This window comes from Mastigoproctus giganteus, chromosome 4, assembly GCF_048544385.1.
Source record: "Mastigoproctus giganteus isolate SK-2022 chromosome 4, ASM4854438v1, whole genome shotgun sequence".
NCBI lineage: Eukaryota > Metazoa > Arthropoda > Arachnida > Uropygi > Thelyphonidae > Mastigoproctus > Mastigoproctus giganteus.
In genome coordinates this window covers 183,236,492-183,256,872 of record NC_143578.1, presented here as the reverse complement: position 1 = coordinate 183,256,872, position 20,381 = coordinate 183,236,492, and the positions used below count along the sequence as shown (strand labels likewise).

The 20,381-nt window shown below is 35.8% G+C and overlaps 1 protein-coding gene across 1 annotated transcript in view; it reads left to right on the top strand.

Moving 5' to 3' along the window:
* Positions 1-10,950, top strand: part of LOC150087237 (uncharacterized) — a 32,505-nt gene extending 21,555 nt beyond the window's left edge. The window contains exon 3 of the mRNA XM_090371904.1: positions 10,615-10,950. Within this exon, the coding sequence (XP_090228030.1) occupies positions 10,615-10,830 (216 nt within the window). The 3' untranslated portion in view covers positions 10,831-10,950. The remainder of the gene's footprint in view (positions 1-10,614) is intronic.
* Positions 10,951-20,381: the final 9,431 nt, after the last annotated feature.

Sequence of the window (20,381 nt, the reverse complement as noted above, 5' to 3'; positions counted from 1 at the left end):
TTATCAAATTGTAACAGGGTGCTTAATGATTTTGTAATAACTGAGAACAAAGTGAGGAGAAATTGTTGAAGTTAAATATAAGAAAGGCACCTAGGGTGGATGGGATCTATACAGTTATATTAAAGGAGGCAGCAAAGGAAGTAAGCATGATTATGAGAGCATCCTTGGACTCAGGAGAGGTCCCCATGGACTGGAGATGTGCAAATGTGTCCCCAATTCACAAAGGGGGATCAAAGGGTGACATGAGTAATTACAGACCAATTAGTTTAACTTCTGTTCCAGGTAAAATAGTGGAGTCACTGGTTAAAGATGCATTACAGGATCATCTAGACAAGACTGCAGCAATAATTCAGACACAGCATGGGTTTGTTAAGGGAAAGTCTTGTCTGACAAATTTGATTGATTATTATGTGGTTACAAAGGAACTGGATGCTTTTTTTTTTTTTTTTTTTTGATTTGGTAGTTGTTGGTGCATCGGCTTCTGTGGCCATATCGCACCTCCCAAGGTTTTTGCAGTACTTTGATCCAAGCCCGAGGCGGGAATCGAACCCGCGACCTTTGGGTTGCCGGGCAATGACTTTACCCACTCGGCTAGCCCGGTCGGCCGGAACTGGATGCAAAAAATAATTTTGATATCATCTACTTGGATTTCAGGAAAGCTTTTGACACTGTTGTGCATGGAAGTCTACTGTACAAATTGGAGCAGAATGATATTAAGGGTAAGTTGCTACAATGGATAAAAGGATGGTTAAGTGGGAGAAGACAGAGGGTGGTAATCAGTGGGTGCTGCCCTTCATGGACTAATGTTATTAGTGAAGTCCCACAGGGTTCAGTGTTGGGTCCACTGTTGTTTTGTATATTTCTCAATGATATTGATGAAGGTACATCAGGCTTAGTATTGAAGTTTGCAGATGATACAAAGGTTGGCAGGGTTGTTAATGACAGTAATGGCAGTGTGTTACTGCAACAGGATCTAGAAAATTTGGGCAGATGGGCTGAGAAGTGGCAACTGAAGTTTAACATTGAAAAATGCAAAGCACTGCATATGGGTAGAAGTAACCCCAGAGAAACGTACCAACTGTGTGGTACTACACTTAAGGTGGTAGAAAATAAAACAGACCTGGGAGTAATTGTGCAGTCAGATGTGAAGTTTTCGGAGCAATGCAGACAAGCTGCCAGGGCAAGTCATGGGGTGTTGTCAATGGTATACTGGAATTTTACTAGCAGGGAAAAGGAGGTGATTGTCCCTCTGTATAAGGCAATGGTCAGGCCATACCTTGAGTACTGCGTGCAGGTCTGGAGGCTTCATTTTAGGAAGGATGTAGATTTGTTTGAGTGTGTACAGAAAATGGTAACAAGATTGGTGAGGGGAATGAAGGGATCCTCTTACCAGGAGTTAAGTTCTGCAAATTGCAGCTGCTGGAGACTAGGCACCTGCGAGGTGATCTGATTGGGGTGTATAAGGCCTTGAATGGGTTGAGCACGCTGAATTCTGATGGGATTCTTCCACTTGTTCAGATTAAAAACCTAAGGGGGCATAAATTGAAATTGAGGAAGGACAGATGTTGAATAGATGTGCGGAAATTTGCCTTTAGCGAGTGGGTGGTTAATTGCTGAAACAAACTACCATCTGTCATTGTGGAAGTTGATAGGTTAAATAAATTTAAGGAGGAACTGGAAAAACATTTAGAGGGGATTGTTTTGTAATTTTTTTTTTTTTTTTTGGTTGATGCTGCATAAGCTCATACACTTACTTTCTTGCATCACATGCCAATACTACTACTACTAATTCCAGGGATATAAGTAACATGGTAACTTTAGATCCAAAGGTGGTGTAGTTAAGGATCCAATTATAAAAGAACAGGAATTAAGTCCATATATATGAAACAATTCCAAGGAAACAATAATGGTATGGAAGAGCAGGAAATAATTCCATGTATATAAAACTAGATGAATCCACAGGTAGTATCAGGTGTGAATTCACTGTGGAAAGAATAGTAAATGAATCCAGGGATAAAGAACCACTTCACATATCTAACGGTAGTGTAGTTAAGAATCCAATTATGAAAAAACAAGTAACAAGTCTATGGACATGAAACAGTTCGATCTGCTGCCTAGCCTAGTAGTCAGGCACGCGGGTGCATAAGTACACGAGCCTTGAGTGACCGGGGTTCAAGTCCATGACTACTGAATATGGTGCTGTTTCTTGTAATCTATCTTGTGAACTCCTCTGACCGTTTGGTCGTCCCGGAGTATAAACATAAAATTTATTTATTTATTAAGAAGGAAGAACAAGAAGTAATTCCAAAGAACCAAAAATTGGATGTCTCTATACCTAATAGCGATATGGTTAGGAGATTGTATAAAGTGATTTATACAAATTTTAGAAGTTTAGTGGTAAAGACCAAAGTGACTAACATCTGAAGGTTGCTAAATAATTTTAATAGAAAATCTAGATATGGATTTCAAAAGGTAGAAAAAAAAAAGTAAAGTGCAGCCATTATCAACCCACTGCAGGATGGAAGCCTCCTCAACAATTCATGCTGAGGGAAATGGACCATAATCTGCCATGCTGGTCCAGTGCGGGTTGGCAGATCGACCGTATTCAGCAGTGAGGGGCTTGAACCCCGGTCTACTCAAAGAGCGTGTGCAACTGCACTCCCGCTCCTGCCCACTTGTTAACACATGCTTGAAAAATCCAAGACCCATAAAAAAATATGCAAATTCTACATATGATATAAACCATATCTTAAAACAAATTAGTAAAAGCTAGCAAAGACTCAACATAGGTAGTTGATTATAAGTAATTTCATGAATGATTATTAAAACAAATCCAATGGATACATGAGAAAAGTGAAAACATAACAGTAGAAATTTAGTGAGTAAAGGGACAAAGTAATCAATCCGAAGAAAATAGTTGCATCAGAAATCATGTATAGCTATTACTTACCAAGTAGTGGAATTCCCACCAGATAATTTTACAACTTTTTTTATGTAAACACCAAACACGAGAGGTATTAGAACCTATAGTACTTAGTACCGTGCTTGGGTTGAAGGTTGAGAAGACGAAAGAAGATATTTGTTGACATTGGACTTAAACTTCTCTAGACTGTAATTTTCAGGAAATACGTACGAAGGAAGGTTGTTCCAGAAAACGGCAGTTGAATGAATAAACAAGGAAGATGAAAAGCTGGTTCTGTGAGTTTGAAGTTGGACAGTAAATGGATGTTGGCTGGTGACGGCACGTGTTTGGACTGTTTTCAAAGAGAGAGCAGGAATTATAGAAGCTAATTCAGAAGAACAGTACCCATGGAAGTATCTGCAGAAGAGGCATGCAGCAGAAACAGTATGTCTATAAGACAGCGAGTGCAGAGACTCTGTTAGAGATGAGTCATTAATTAACCTAACTGCCCTCTTCTGAATGGAATCAAGAAGCCTGAGAGAGGTTTTGGGGGCACCACCCCAGATGTGGGAACAATATTACATGGCAATGCGGATTTGCGATTTATACAGAGTGAGCAGCTGTTTGGAAGAAAAGTAACGCCGAGAGCGGAAGAGAAAAACCAAGTTTTTTAGATGCAGAAGAAGCAGTATTTGTAATGTGCTAGTGCCAAGAGAGATTAGAAGTCAGGGTAATCCCCAAAAGAGATATATCATTTTGCCTAGAAATCGGAGTGTCACTAAAGATAAGCATAGGAGCAGAAGAATCCTTTTTGCGAGATATAAGACAAGACTGAGTTTTAAAAGGGTTGAAATCAACTAAGTTGTCTTTGCCCCACTGGAAATTTTATCCCAATTACCTGAAGATCGGAATTTAAGGAATTGGTAGCAGATTTTCGAGAAGTTGAAGCTGATTGAGCAGGACAAGGTTTCTCAAAATGGAAAGTGGAATGTAATGTGCTATCATCGGCAAAACTATGGATAGGATTTCCAGTCAATGGAAGAAGGTCATTAATATACAAGAGGAAAAGAGTGGGGGAAAGAACTGAACCTTGGGGGACACCGGCATTAGTGGAGAAGTTAGAAGACAGAGAGCCATCTACCATCACCCTCAGTGAGCGATCAGAGAAAAAACTGGATAACCAATTACTAAAAACAGTTGGCAAACCATAAGATGGAAGCTTGTTTAGAAGACCTTTATGCTAAACATGATCGAAAGCCTTTGAGGTGTCAAGAGCAACTACTTGTGTTTCACCGAACCTTTCCATTGAATTAGTCCATAAATGGGTAACATAAACCAGAATATCACCAGTGGATCGACACTGACAGAATCCATACTGGCGATCGTTGATCAGACTTAAGGTTTCTATGTAGTTTAACATTTGGCAGTTAATTGATTGCTCCATTACTTTAGAAAGAGTAGAAGTAATTGCAATGGGACGATAATTGGATGGGAGGGATTTGTTACCCTTTTCAGGAACTGGCTGGATATGAGTAAATTTCCAAGCAGAAGAAAAAACACCTTTGGAATAAGAAAGTGAAAAAAGGTGGCAAAGAATAGGAGTAAGTTCAGGAGCACAGGTTTTGAGAACAAGTGGAGAAATACCATCGGGATCTGGAGCTTTCTTAGCATCAAGATTCATCAAAATCCTTCTGACATCCTTTTGACGGAAGACCACAGGAGGCATTCAGTGGGGCATGTTGGGAATAGTGGGTGGAGTTTTACCAAGATCGTTAATGCATGAGTTGAAAGAAAAATGATATGCTAGCAGGTCAGCTTTATCCTTGGCTGAAGTGACAACAGAACCATCTGGTTTGGACAGAGGTGGGACAGAGATGGGCAAAAGTTGCGACCAATAGCTTTGGCAAGAGACCAGAATGCTCGGCTACCATTAGAGCAAGAAGCAAGTTTTCTACTCTTAGCCTGTTCAAACTCTAGTTTGGACTGGTTAATAACTGCTTTACAATTGTTGCGAGCTTTGGTGTAGGCAGAAAATGAAACTGAAGAATTAGAAACAAGCCAATTACGATATGCAACATTCTTCTCTTGAACAGCCTTAGCACATTTATTGGAAAACCAAGGTTTAGATAAAGGACGAGATTTTAAAGTGGAGTGTGGGATAAAGGATTCCATTCCTGCAAGAATAATTTCACTGACACGATCTGAGCAAACATTGACATCAGAACTGTTGAAACAGTAATCCGACCAAGGAAAAGAAGAAAAGAAGTCTCGCAGGTCATCCCATTTTGCATTCTTGTAATGCCAAACAACACGAGGTTGGGAATAGCCATGAGATAAAGGTTCCATTGGAGAAAAGACAATCACCAAAGTTGTGCTCTGAAGTGCCTAAAGGACCTCTCACTTCGACCGTGTACTTAGAAAGGTTGTTTGTGAGAAAAAGATCAAGCGTATTGGCTGTATGATTAGGATTGTCCGGTATTCTTGTAGGTAAATGAACAATCTGTGCAAGATCATTAGTAATTGCAAAAGCCTCAGCATCTCGACCAGCTGGGTCGATGTGACTAGAAAACAGAAGCCAGCTGGAGTTGTGAACATTAAAATCACCAAGGAAAATTATCTCACTGTTAGGAAAGTTGGACTGGAGAAAGTAAAGTTGCAAAGAGAGGAAGTCAAAGAGCTCCAAGTGATTAGTGGAGTTGGGAGAACGGTAGAGACAACAGATGAATTTGACACAGTGAGGTAGAGAGATTTTAAGCCAGAAAAGATCAAAGAGAGGAGATTCCAAATTGCGAAGTCTCTGACAGGGAACATCAGAACGGACATATGCACAAGTACCACCTTTGAGGCGAAAAGAATCATACAGCAAATAATTTGGCCATCTGAGATGAGCAGTAGTTGAATCAACCGATAACTGAGATTCTGTCATAAAAAGTACATGGGGTTTGGTAGACTGCAAGTGGAAATGGACATCATTGAGATTAGAATTGAGACCACGTATATTTGTGAAATGAATTAGGAAGTGCTTGGGAGGTTTAGATCTTTTTGCAGATAAGCTTGCTCTATTAGTTTGACAACTCCTGGTGTATTCAATAGTAAGAAAAAGTGGGTGGGACATGCTGTATGAAGTAATGAAATTTTTGGATACGGCATACACATGGTAAGAATATACCCAGATCCTTGATATAACTTGGCCTCGACAATGCATCCAGTTCCTTTGTTACTGTATTATAATATCCAATCAGATTTATCAGACAAGATTGCCCCTTTAAGAAATCCATGTTGTGACTGAACTATAATTGCAGTCTTGTCTAGATGATCTTGCATTATTTCTTTAACCAGAGATTCCATTATTTTTCCTGGAACAGAAGTTAAGCTAACAAGTCTGTAATTACTCATGTCATCTTTGGTCTCCCTTTGTGAATTGGAGATACATTTGCACATCTCTAGTTCATAGGGACCTCTCTTGAATCCAAAGATGCCCTCATAATTATGGCTAAGATTTTGCTTACCTCCTTAATATAATTGGATAGGTCCCATTCACCCAAGGAACCTTTTTTATGTTGAGCTTCAACAGTTCCTCTTCCACTTTCCTTTCAGTTATCACAAAATCATTTAGCTCCTGATTAGATTCTGACAAACTTCTGGAATTTCCTTCAATAAAGAGCTCCTCATGCACATATGTAGATGTAAATACCTGTTCTTGTCTAGATGATCTTGCATTATTTCTTTAACCAGAGATTCCATTATTTTTCCTGGAACAGAAGTTAAGCTAACAAGTCTGTAATTACTCATGTCATCTTTGGTCTCCCTTTGTGAATTGGAGATACATTTGCACATCTCTAGTTCATAGGGACCTCTCTTGAATCCAAAGATGCCCTCATAATTATGGCTAAGATTTTGCTTACCTCCTTAATATAATTGGATAGGTCCCATTCACCCAAGGAACCTTTTTTATGTTGAGCTTCAACAGTTCCTCTTCCACTTTCCTTTCAGTTATCACAAAATCATTTAGCTCCTGATTAGATTCTGACAAACTTCTGGAATTTCCTTCAATAAAGAGCTCCTCATGCACATATGTAGATGTAAATACCTGTTCTGTTTGTCAGCAACCTAGGCAGAATCTTGAACAGTTAAACCATCTTCAAGTGGACCAATATGATTCAACCCCTTCTACTATTAATATAAGTAAAGTAGTCTTTGCTGCATTTCTTGGCATTCTCTACCAGATTCTTGTAAACTGCCTTAGCTTGCCTAACTACTTTGTAATTTGATTACAGACTAGTTTACATCTACAACAGACTTCTGTATCACCAGATAATTTAGATGTGTCCCATGCATTTTTCATCCTAGCCACAAGTCTCTTCAGTTCATCTGACATCCATTTAGTTCTAAACCTGGAATGTTGGTATGAAAAGCCTAGTAGCTTCGACAATATCTGATGAGTATGGGCTTGGCACACCGAGGGTCCTGAGCTGAATATCATCATTCTTCTCTTTCTTGGTGATTCCCTTCGCTCTCTCTCTCTCTCTCTCTCTCTCTCTCTCTCTCTCTCTCTCTCTCTCTCTCTCTCTCTCTCTCTCTCTCTCTCTCTCTCTCTGAGTAACTCGGAAATTTTTTTTTAGCTGGTGCAGCATAAGCCTCAGGCTTCCTTGCACCATATGGCTAATAATAATAACATCCCTGATTTCTTCGCATTTAACATTTGCTGCTGACAACATCATCAGATAGTTTCACTGTGTAGAATTTAAAAACTGGCTGAGGCCACTGTAGTCATCCTTATGGAAGCAAAAACCCTCCCCTTTACTCTTAACAGTAGTTATGGCTTTAAGTAAGTCTCACATCAGGACACTATGATCACTGCTACCTAGAGGGTCATTTATTTGCAGGGTTCTTAATGAAAATTGACCACTGCTATACCACCATATGGTATAGCCAATTCGAAAACCACCATATTTAAATGACAAAATATAGTTACCTGTAAAAAAATTTTTTATTTTACATTTTATAAAATTGTATATGTAATTGGAAACAAGTTTGAAGATGCCAAAGAAAGATGATTATACACTGATATAATGATTTATAGTAAATAAATAATATTTTATCATAACTTTGTCTAAATCTCATTCTTCAGTTTATAAATTATATAATGAAAATAACAGCTTATAGCCATTGTGTGTAATTTTATATTTTTAATTTCTTTTGATTCTTTTCGTTTTAAATATTTTACTGTTTGCTTTGCATGTCTCCTTTGGAATGTCTTATAAAATAGATTTTTGAAATATTGTGCAACTTATTTGATCAATGTAGAAGTGTAGGTAGGTATTTTATGTCTTGGACAAGTTCCATGAATTGCTTTCCTCTCCCTGATGTTTGAAATCAAAGACACATATTCAAGTAATACTTATCAGAGAAAAGGAAAGTTTGAATTTGTTTTATATACATGTCTCTTCAGTTCATCTGAAGAGACATGTATATATAGAAAAACTTTTTATTAATGATAAATTATCATTAAAGTGCTAGGGGTAACATATTGCTTAAGCTCTGCTCTGCCTTACCAGGGTGAACCCAAAGGTAGTTGCCTAACTTATCCACTGTGTATTCTGTATTACCTGAGCTGAGAAGGGCATAACTCCTCACACAGTAAATGGCATATTGCAATATGCCCTATCCCATCAGCTCTTTGTTTTCGTTTTTTGTCAATATAACAGAAATATACAAATAGGCCTCTGGGGTTGGAAATATTCATATTCATAATAACAGCACAATACTACACCAACCGTTATTAAAAATAAATAATGTTGTGTTATATTAAAATAATAATGTAAATAAATGGAATAAATAGAATGATATAATTCCGGATAAAATTGATAAAAAGGTAACTGACTGTACAATAAAATATGATTAAAATATTCCATTAAACTGCAATGAATAGATTACAATAAAACAATGTAGATAAAACACAGGATAATAAAAGTGCTAAAACTCCGTAGCTTTCAGAGGAATCTGCTTCCTTTTTCAACAGTGAGGTTTATCATATGGCACATCCTTAAATATCAGCAGGCTCACAGTTTTCAGCACGTGTTTCTACAGGAGCATGGGCAGAATCGTCGACCGGGCACATAGATTTTGGGACTGCAAATGGCTTGAGAGCTTGCGGATTTGCTCCTCTGAGAGCAATACCATTAATAGAGACAGGGGAATCTGCATTCATCCCCTCTTCAAGGCACGCTCCCGAGCCATTTCTGGTTCCAGTGCACATGGGGAGAATTCTGCCCGTGCAGCAACACGTGCTGAGAACTGTGAGTCTGCTGATATTTAAGGATGTGCCATACAATAAAGGAGGCAGATGCCTCTGAAAGCTACGGAGTTTTAGCACTTTTATTATCTTTTTTTTTTTTTTTTTTTTTATCTACATTGTTTTATTGTAATTTATTCATTGCAGTTTAATGGAATATTTTAATCATATTTTATTATACAGTCAGTAACTTTTTTATCAATTTTATCCAGAATTATATCATTCTATTTATTCCATTTATTTACATTATTATTATTTTAATATAACACAACAGTATTTATTTATTTTTAATAATGGTTGGTGTAGGTTTGTGCAGTTATTATGAATAACAGAAATATAAAATTAAAAATGTGTATCGTTCTGTATTTAAAAAATAAATATTAATGTTAAGTTATCGCTTATAATTTTTGATCAGTCTGAAAATTAAAAAAAATAATTTGTGATTTAGCTGCTTTTTTTTTTTTTTTAATTAATTCGATTATCAGTAAAATTGATGCTCTCCTTGGGAATTTCTTCTTGAAGTTTTGAATATACATTCAAATATTTTGCCTAACACTACTTTTCAACAGTTTCCCATTTTTACTTCTGAGAAACAACTTTTCAGATTGCGGTGTTTATGGCAAACAATATGCTGTTATTCACTTTTTAGAAAACCCCTCTGTCTCAGTGTCATAGAGCAAGATGCAGATCATGAGAGTGACATCATTTTTACTTATGGATGGATAAAAAATAAATAATAGGAAAAATGTCTGTTTATTATTACATAAAACTGTATAGATCAAATTTTATTATTATTATTATTATTAGCTTTGTGGTGCGAGGAAGCCTGAGCCGTATGCTGCACCAGCCAAAAAAAAAAAAAAAAAAAAAAAAAATCCCAAATTACCCTGAGAGAGAGTCAAAAGTAGAAGGGAATCACCAAGAAAGAAAAGAATGATGATATCCAGCTGAGGACCTTGGGTGTGCCAAGCCTATACTCACCAAATGTGAGCCCCTGGAGTTAATTAATGTAACATGAGGCGTATACTGCACCAGCCAAAAAAAAAATTCCAAATTACCCTGAGAGAGAGAGAGTGAGTCAAAAGTAGAAGGGAATCACCAAGAAAGAGAAGAATGATGATATCCAGCTGAGGACCTTGGATGTGCCAAGCCTATACTCACCAGATGTGAGCCCCTGGGGTTTATGTAACATTAAATGTTATTAATACCAACGAACTACTTTTTGTGTGTCAGAGTATTACAAAAAGCATGTAAGCTGGTTAAGAATAGGCATTTCCTTGGTGTCATCTTAGGATGAAACAGTGTGTAGTTACACATTTGGTTACAGACACCACAGTTTTCAGCATGCTACAATATAGATTAAGTAAAGACTTATAACATACACTTATAATTCTTAATTATTCTCTTTTTCTTTCAGGTTGTAATTGTTTTTTATGTAGCTATATTTACCTTTCTAATGGGAACCAGCCTCCAACGATATGTGCAGCACTACTACAGGGAAAGAAATACAGAAGAGATTCAGAAGCGAACCCTAGTGGCCTACTTTGATAAGATGGCCAAGAAATGTCAAGTATCTTCAAGGAATTTTAAACGCTTTAGTCCTGACCATGCTGGAATATCATCAGTTATCTAGGGGCCATTAAATATTGCACTGATTTTGTTATTCCTAAAGCTTGCACAACAGCATAAACATTTTTTCTAAATTTTAATATGAAATATTCACAGATTTTCACAATACAATATTGTATGACATCTCTTGATATACTATTTACTGCATATTTGTAAGAATTTTCAAGTAAACATGTTGCTCAGATATGAAAGCCTTCATTTTTGCAGCTTCAATACTCACATCATAAATTATAATGTTAAAATTATTAAAAAAAATTGCACATTCAGTTTAAGCATTTTTTTGCCTTTGCTACTAACAGTGGGGTTTTTTTATTGTTTATTATTGTTTAATATATTTTATTATTTTATTGTACTGCATTCCAAAATCATTCTCTCATATAAAAATGTTATAAAATATCAACCATACAATTCTTTTAAATAATATTCATAAATACTTTCCTATACAGTGTTTTATGAAGATTTGTATTTCTTTATTCCCAATATACTGCCTCAAAAATTATGCCTGTTCTTTGTATTCTAAAGCAATATAGAAGATGTGAATATTTTAATGTGCATTTCGAAAGATTATAGCAAATCTACTCCCCCTGGTATATAATTCACTGCTTTTTAATGTGTTCACTGCCTTTATGAATATAAGTGTAAAACAGCACTAGGAGTGATGTGCTTCAATGATATCTTGAGTTCAAAATGCACCCAAGTGCTGTGCCATAATGCAAATGAGTGGTTATTTTTAAGTGATCAACCAAATGCCATAAATGTAAAGGCACATGAAATTAACAACTACTCAGTATAGGCACACTATTGAATGCTTTGCAATAATGCTTGGCTGTTGTTTATATATAGACTTGGCACACAGCTTTATTTGTTCTTTGCTTCTGTTGACGTTAGTTTATTTGCATTTTATGAATAAACCTTTTATAAAATTTTTAAGATTTGTTCTGATTTATAGCTCAGCACAAAAGTAAGTGTTCACTTTTAGCAATGAATTCCAAACTTTTAATTTTCAACCATTATGTACAAATTTTGAGAATGCTGATTTTTTCCAACGTTCCTAAGATTACGGTGCATTGAACAGGTTCTCCCACATTTAGGTGGAAATGAACATGTTAAACTACTTTGTTGCTGCAGTCTCCACCACATCATAATTCATATTAAAATGCTTAACTTCTAAAGCTTTTTCAGAGGGCTAGAACTTCTTGATACCCAAAAAAGTTTTGAGCTATTGGGAAGATGTCTGATTAACTACGGGTGAAATTTCTTGGTATAGTCTTCACAACTCTTGCCATGTGCAGGGACACATTATTACATTGTAATATGATAATGATAACATGCATATTATCATATCATGCTCTTGTTTTATTAAAATGCAAGTATTGTTTTGTTCACAGTAGCATTTTGTATTTATTGTAGTTCTATGTGTACTCTTCATATTTCTGAAAAACTATGAGTAACAGTCCTTGTTGCTGGACATGCCATAAGCCTTGCTTATAAATGGACACACCAATGCTTTTCACTAACCAAAACATTTTTAGTCAGCTATAAGAATGACAAACACTCCTCTAGTTGTTTAAAAGACATTAAGTATCTCTGAATGTTTCCCACACCCTCCAATAATGCAGGTGGTTGTGTATTGTAGTATTCACCATACAATGACAGGCACTGTTTCAGAAAGCATTACATGGTAGGTTTCCTGCACCGAGCCGTTTACCTTTACAATTGTTGAATCACTAATGTGATATTCTTGTCTATGACCCAGACAAGCATACCAGCTCTATAGCAGACTGAGAACCATCTTTGTATTGTTTGCACTACTTCTGTGCTGTTGCTTTCCTTAGATAAATTTACCAGTAAGCAGTAGTATAGCAGAAAATCAGATAGAACTAGTCAGGGCACCTTACTGGGCATCTGTCATACCCAGGCATGGCCACCAGACTGGTAGACCATGCTTACTAGTGTGACAAGTACCATGATTCATCACTCCAAAGCAGCTTTCCATTGGTCTACAGTTCAAGAATGCTGAACCTTACAAAAATCTGGATGGCTTCTGCCATTAGTTGGAATCATTCGTGACTTGTGGATAGCTGTACAGCTGTGGTAATCCATCTTGTGCAGTGTCTTGCACCCTGTACTAGTACTGACATGTGTCCCAACCATATCACTGAGGGCCTGTGTGCACTGTGACAGCGTTGACTTCCATTCTGAGTTGTTGATTCTTTGCAGGGCTCTCCCCACATTCTATCAGCTTCGGAGATTTTCCAAGTCATTTAGTGATGGTTTCAGCACCAGTCACTACCATTTGCAGTTCACATCACCAATCATTGACCAAGAGATCTTCAGTGCTGTTAAAACATCACTTACCAATTGCTTATGTGGCACCCTGTTATCATTCTGCATGGGAGTCTGTTAAGTCTGTCAGTAATGGCATCTTGTATTCACAGTCATACTGTTGTTTCCTTGAAGTCCTATGAGAATATTTATAGTTGTGTCTGCTATGTACTTGGGTAAGACATGACCAGCTATCAATGGAGGGGTATCTGGATATTAATGGTAGGGCAGTGTATGTTCGCAGTAAGCAAAACTGAAAAATTCCTAAGAAATTGGTTTGTTGTTGACTATGCAAAAATCCTTAATAATAGGTAAGTTACATTTTACGTGCTGGTTCCAAAGCAAGTTATGATTTAATATTTTATAGTGAAAGAGGTTTAACCTGTAAAGCTGCTGTTTATGGCTGTAAAGTTCTTGATTTGTTTACCACTTCTACTAACATAACTTATCATTTTTCAAAATACCACAGTGCAGAGGAGTTCATGTAAGTGAGCAAAGTTGAAGTCCTTGATGTTCATTCCTATTCTGCTGAATCAGAACAGTCCTTAACTAAGGAGCTCGGGTAAAGTGCCTGCCTGGCAACTCAAAGGTCGCGGGTTCGAATCCCGCCTCGGGCTTGGATAAAAGTACTGCAAAAACCTTGGGAGGTGCATTATGGCCACAGAAGCCAATGCGCCAACAACTACCAAAAAAAAAAAAAAAAACTAAAGAGCTTTCTGAACAAATAAAAATTGGGCTTTCTTTTTTCCCAGAAATAAATCGGGGATCACAGTGCTCATTTCAATCTGTACTGTACTGATCCAATTTATGAATATCTGACTGTGAACTTTGGATCTTGCAGACAACTTTTTTGATACCATAAATTTGATTTACGAATTCAGAAGTTCAATCTTATGAAATATTTCCCAGATTTTGCAATCTCCAAGACTTTACAATAAAGCAAAATGAATGCAATACTTTCAATATTTACATAAAATTAAGTATACTACAATACTGTTTTGTGAAAATATTATTGATACTGCAATATTTTCTTGTTAAACTAGAATAGGAAATACTTTTCTCAATATTCACCTTACAATATTATTACACTGTACTGTACACAAAATTTAAGAAAAGAAATTTAAAAATTAGAGTAGTCAGCTGCCCCCCCTCCTGATCTTGGAACCCTGGAGCAACTGTGTCACTGCACTCCAGTAAATATGGTCTTGAGCATTTTCAACTTTAGGGTACCCCCCCACCATAAAATTTTATAAATTTTTTGTCTGATTTCTTTTTTCAAGATTTCCTTCTTCTTTTTTTTCTTTTGTTTTTTTTCAAGATTTCTTTTTTTTTTTTTTTTTTTCAAGATGTGTAATTTATTTTTTTGGGTCTTCTTCCATGTTATTTATTCTTATTCACCCCCTTCTCCTCACAACATAGAAGTTCAAGAATAACAGTTACCCTTGACTTGGCTGCTAAACATATCAACGGTAATTAGGTTCAAGATGAATTGAGAGAGAGAGGGGATAAAATGGAAGGTGTTTATTACATGACATCTTAAAGGTGTCGACTAAGAAATGCTATATTACAATAAAAGACTGCTAACATAACAAAATACAGTACTTGTATAGTTTGATACTGAATATGAAAAAGAGTGCTTCATTAGCACTTGTTTTTTGTTTTTTTTTTATTATTATCCAGATTAAAATAATGAAATAATCCCCCATTAAGAATTGGAGGATTATTTTATTATTCATCATCATTTCCCCACTAAGTACACAACATATTGATGATCCTGTATTCATTAGCCAGAACTCAGTTTAATGTTGTACAGCACAGCTGGAGGTGCTATTTTTTAATAATTTAAAGAAATGATAGCTAATTTTAACCTTAGATTTTTTCAAAACTAAGGCTAAAACGATGCTTCATGGGATGTCAACAGATGATATATGTGCAATGGATCATAATAAAGTAGGCTCAGTTTCTAAAACTGAATAAAAATTAATTTCTCTGAAAAACACTAATTTGTGTGTTGAATAATTTTAATTTCTATAGGAAAAGCTGCCAGGGTTAAAGGAAGATAAGGTTCCCCAGAGATGGATGACAGTACATTCAGTTATACTAGAGGTGGTATATATCAGTGTGTAAAACCATCAGTAATGTTAATGAGTAGTCTAGTAAATGAGATCCCTTGGACTGGATAAGAAACGATGGGGAGCTATAGAACAATGAGTTTGACTTCTGTGGTCATCAAGATCATGGAGTCTACAGTTAAGGCCATAATACAGTATCACTTTGATAAGAATGAAATCCTAAAGGGAGCAGAAAGTCTTACCTAGACTTAGTACCAAAGGTTCCTAAAACAGAGAGTTTGGTCAGGTTCAAGGCAGAATTTGGTAATCGCTTTTGGAAGAAATATGAGGGTTCCCCCCCACCCTTTTGAAATGCATATTTATCGAAATTCCCTTGTATCATTTAGCCATTCAAATACTAACACATACTAATTTTCCCAACTCATATCTGTGATTAAATCAAGTGTTATTTACACAAATTATGAACACTGAACATACTACCATCACTTTCAGGTGTGGTTTACAATATGTTGAATGGGTGAAAAAAAAACTTAAACTAATTAACTGAGGGCTGGTTAAGAGGAAAATTTCCCTTCAGAAGAAAAAACCTAATAAGCAACCTTTGATGGAGTGCGTAGCAGGGCCAACACAATCATTCTAGAGTTCATAACTCCATGGCTCTGATTCAGAGTGCCACATTAATCCTTCAGTAGAGAATATTCAATTTATTTATAATTTTCATTTTTTTTTTTTTTTCTGTGAAAATTATATGGTTAACATATTATATAATCTGGTAAATGCAAAATCTTAAACATTAAAGTTTTGCATATAAAACTCTTCAAATGCCTTATTTTTATTTTGTAGTAGAATTTGGACCAATGTATTACAGAAACTTATAGGTCTAATCATTTTATCAACTGACTGTTGGGTCCTTGTCAGAGTAAGGTAGCCCATGCTTGAAGTAGAATCGTGTTATACTGTATCACAAACTTTAGATAATTGAATACTTGAATAATACCATTATACCAATTTGGCCTATTTCAAATATTTAACTAAGACAAAAAGTCATTAAGGGCTATGCATGGTAAATATAGCATCATCAGATCTGTACATAAAAATACAAGAAATGATACACCATTTCTGTACGGTGATATAAATGTAAAGTATGCTTATCCCAAGTTCTGACAAAAGAAAATTAAATGATAAGTGACTTAATTGATACCATATCCAAGTTTCAAAATTCCATTACCGTTACTGATTACATTTATAGATTAGAAAGAAAGCCGATAATCTGTATGCTCATACAAAAAAGAATCGGTGAATAAAAACCTAGTTATAGCTTATAAAAATGAAAAGTGCCTAAATAAATATGCATTAAAGAAAAGTTTAACCTAAGACAAATTAAACTATGTAATAGATTTATTTATCTGCATTTCTTGATGTTTCTTTATGAACTTGGGTATTTTGATTCTGAAGATGACCTTAGTTTTTGTATAGCAGCAATGGTTGTTCATTAAAAATTAAAGAAAAGTAAATATACATTAATACTATATCAGATTTATTAACTTTTAGAGTATTAATTTCTGTTACAAATAAATAACAAGCTAAAAAAATCACAAATTAAAAAGTACAAACTAACCTTGCATTAATCAAAGATAAAATTGCCTGAAAGTGAACATTTGAATGTTTTTTGTGATAGGTGCAATTGACATAACACTAACAGTTGTCCCTCATAGGTTCACCCTACCTTCCTTGGTACCTCTTCATTGATTGTGCCGTATGCTCTTCACTGATGTTGCCCAGATTTAGTCTGAAAAAATCTAGGTGAAAGTGCAATTAATGAAGTTTGACATTCTACATATATTTTTTTTTTAAATTTTTAATAAACATGTCAACTAGTTCATTTAAATTTTTAATCTTACCAAGAAAGCTTTTCACTAAAAGACAAAGTGACTGCCAGGAATTTTGCTCAGCATCAGTCATTTTGTCTTCCAGTTCTTTTAAAGCCAACATCTGTTTAATTTATGTACCAATAAATATGCCACTTTTCATTTTTGAATCAGAACCATTGAATCTTGGAAACATAGACTATATGTGCTAAATATGTCACTTTGAGGGATCCAATGCTTTAACAAGTTGTTTGACCAGTCTCAACTTGATATGGAGTGGTGGAGGCAAGACTTTTCTTTGAACCAAGGGATTGTTTACCAATTGTGCATGTGTCAGGCTATAACTGAATTCTTGTAACTACAACTGAATTCTACAACTCTTCTCCTGTAGTGCTGATCTACTGCCTGGAGGCAGAGAAAGTAAGAAAACTGAGAAACCACCTTAATAACCCAGAAGGAAACCCTGCTGAGAAGGCCCCACATACATCCCATATATGTACTGGTCATGCATGATCTTCTCTAACACATTCTTCACATTTCCATAGCCTTTAATATGAACAGTGTGTACAACTAGAAGCAATGAGTGTATATTCCTATTGTGAAGCAATGTAGCTTTTTAAGACTTTTATATGAAATGAAACCAATTTCTACATAAAGATCAATCAAATCAAAAAAATAGCACATGGATTCTGCAACAGTGTATTTTTACTTGCATAAATCCATAAGTGACATTTCTTTTTCTGTATGTGGAAGACATGCAGCTGGGATCCACTAAATTCCACTCTTTGAAAAGAAATACCATGTGATCTGCACTAGATGCGGTTAGATTCAAGTCCCTTTCCAAGCAATCCAAATTTTTGGTGATTAAAGAAATGTGGCACTTTACTCAAACAAGCAGTAAGTGTTTTATTAAATCAGATTTATCATCCAATTCTGAACTATTCTGTGGAAGGTAGATTGAGAATTGGCAGGCCTTCATTATGTGGCACCAGGTCAATAGATGATAGTAAGTTGACATGCATCACAGCTGCTTTTCAGTATGCACACTTTATAAACTTTTATGTATCTACTATATAAAGGTAGCAACTGTCATGATAGTTTGCCAGCTTACTCCATGTTTGAGATATAGGAAAAGTTTGAGATATACACTTATGCCTACTATGAGACTATCCCTCTAATGAGATTCTCTGAGCAGTTCATTATTTTATAATAATATACAGAAATTTTGATGTCAGGAATGTGGAGGTGATGATTCCATTGTATAAGGCAGTGGAAGGCCACATCTTGAGTACTGCATGCAGGTCTGAAGGCCTCATTTTAGGAAGGAAATGAATCTGTTAGGATGGATGCAGAGAAGGGTAACAAGATTAGTGAGGGGAGCAAAAGGGTGCTCTTACCAGGAAAGGCTTCAGTTTTGCAAATTGCAGCAACTGGAGACTAGTCCCATGAGAGGTCTTATTGAGGTATTTAAGACCTTGAATGGAGCCCTTCCTCTTGTATAGATTATGCACATGAGGGGACATTTGAAGAAGGATGGTTGCAGATTGGATGTGCAGAATTTGCCTTCACATTCTTCAGCCAGAGGGTGGTTGATTGTTGGAACACGCATCCATCGCCCATCTGGTGTTGTGGAGGTGGGTAGTTTGAATAAATTCAAGGAAGAACTACACAAACTGTTTAGAGAGGGGACAGGTGAAATGAGAAGTGCTGGCTTTTTTTTTTATTTGACTGATATATAAGCTTGCATAATTTGGCATAAGCACATCAGAAATATTACTTCCTCTGCATCTAAAAAAAAATGGGGTTTCTCTTGCTCTCTGCATTACTTTTCTTCTAAACAGCTGCTCACTCTAGAAATCTCAAATCTGCCCTACCACAGGATATTGTAGCCACATCTGAGGCAGTACACCCATAACCTCTCTTGGGCCTTATAGACTCCATTCCAAAAAATTAGGTTAATTAATGACCCATCTCTTACAAAGTCTCTCTACTATGTGTGTCATAGATATTCTGTTTCTGCTGCATGCCTTTTATAAGATTCTTCCATGGACACTGTTCTCAATTTGCTTCTATAATTCTCTCTCTCCCCCAAATCAGTCTGAACATGTGCCACAACCAGTCAGCATCCTTCTTTATTTCCAACTTCAAACTCACAGAACCAACTTTGCTTCTTCCTCATTTATTCCTTCAACTTCTGGTTTCTGGAACAACCTTCCTTCATACATATTTCCTAAAAATTACAATCTACAGAAGTTCAAGTCTAATGTCAATAAGCATCTTCTTTCATTTTCTCAACCTTCAACTCATGCATGATACTAAGTACCATAGGTTCTAATACCTTTTGTGTTTGGGGGTTTCATAAAAATAATAAATTACTACTACTAATAATAATACAATACAATACAATTTATTCACCAAAAATTTTGTTTACAATAAATAAATTTGTTAAGAAAATTAAATTTCTTGACAAGTTAAATTCAACAAATAAAACAGTTTTTCAAACATTTGTTATTAAATTTTAAACAAAGATATTAAATAAATAAAAAAAAAAAAAAAGTTAACCTAAAAGAACAACAGCAGAAGAAATGAGGTACCCCCAAATTGACTTGATCACTTATAGGCATACCAAAGTGTACTGCAAAACTTGGTGCTGCCAGTGATGGTATGCCTTACTTGATTCAGGTGGACAAAAAAAACTGCATCACTTGTGAATTTTGCAAATAATGTGTTTTGCACTGCTTTGTGGGTTGCTGAAATATTTGAAATGCATTTGTTGGATGGGATATATATATCTCTATGAATGAAATCCAATAAAAAGACTCCACCTGATATGCCTAATTGCCATAAATATCTTCCCAAAGGGTAAAATGCATAATTAAGAAATGCAAATGGCAATCATGACAACCAAACATACATTTTATTGCATTTATGTGTATAAACTGAAATGGCAAGTTAACATAATAGTACATAATAATGTTATGTACTGTAAATCAGCAAAATAAGTCCTCAATATTTTGTTGTTCCTCCTAGAGCTGCAATTACAGCCTTGCAATGATCTAGCATAGGGTTAATCAACTTTTGAATATACAGTTGCCCAATTTCATGGTACCACACCCTTACAATACTCTGCAGCTGAATCTTACTTGTTGGCTTCTGAGCAATTTTAGACGACATTATGTACCAGCAATTCTGTTCAAATCTGCACTACACTAATGCCAGCATTTCTGAGGTATGACTGCACCTTAAGGGAACAAAACGAGGGGAAAACATCGGTATAAGTATGTTTTAAG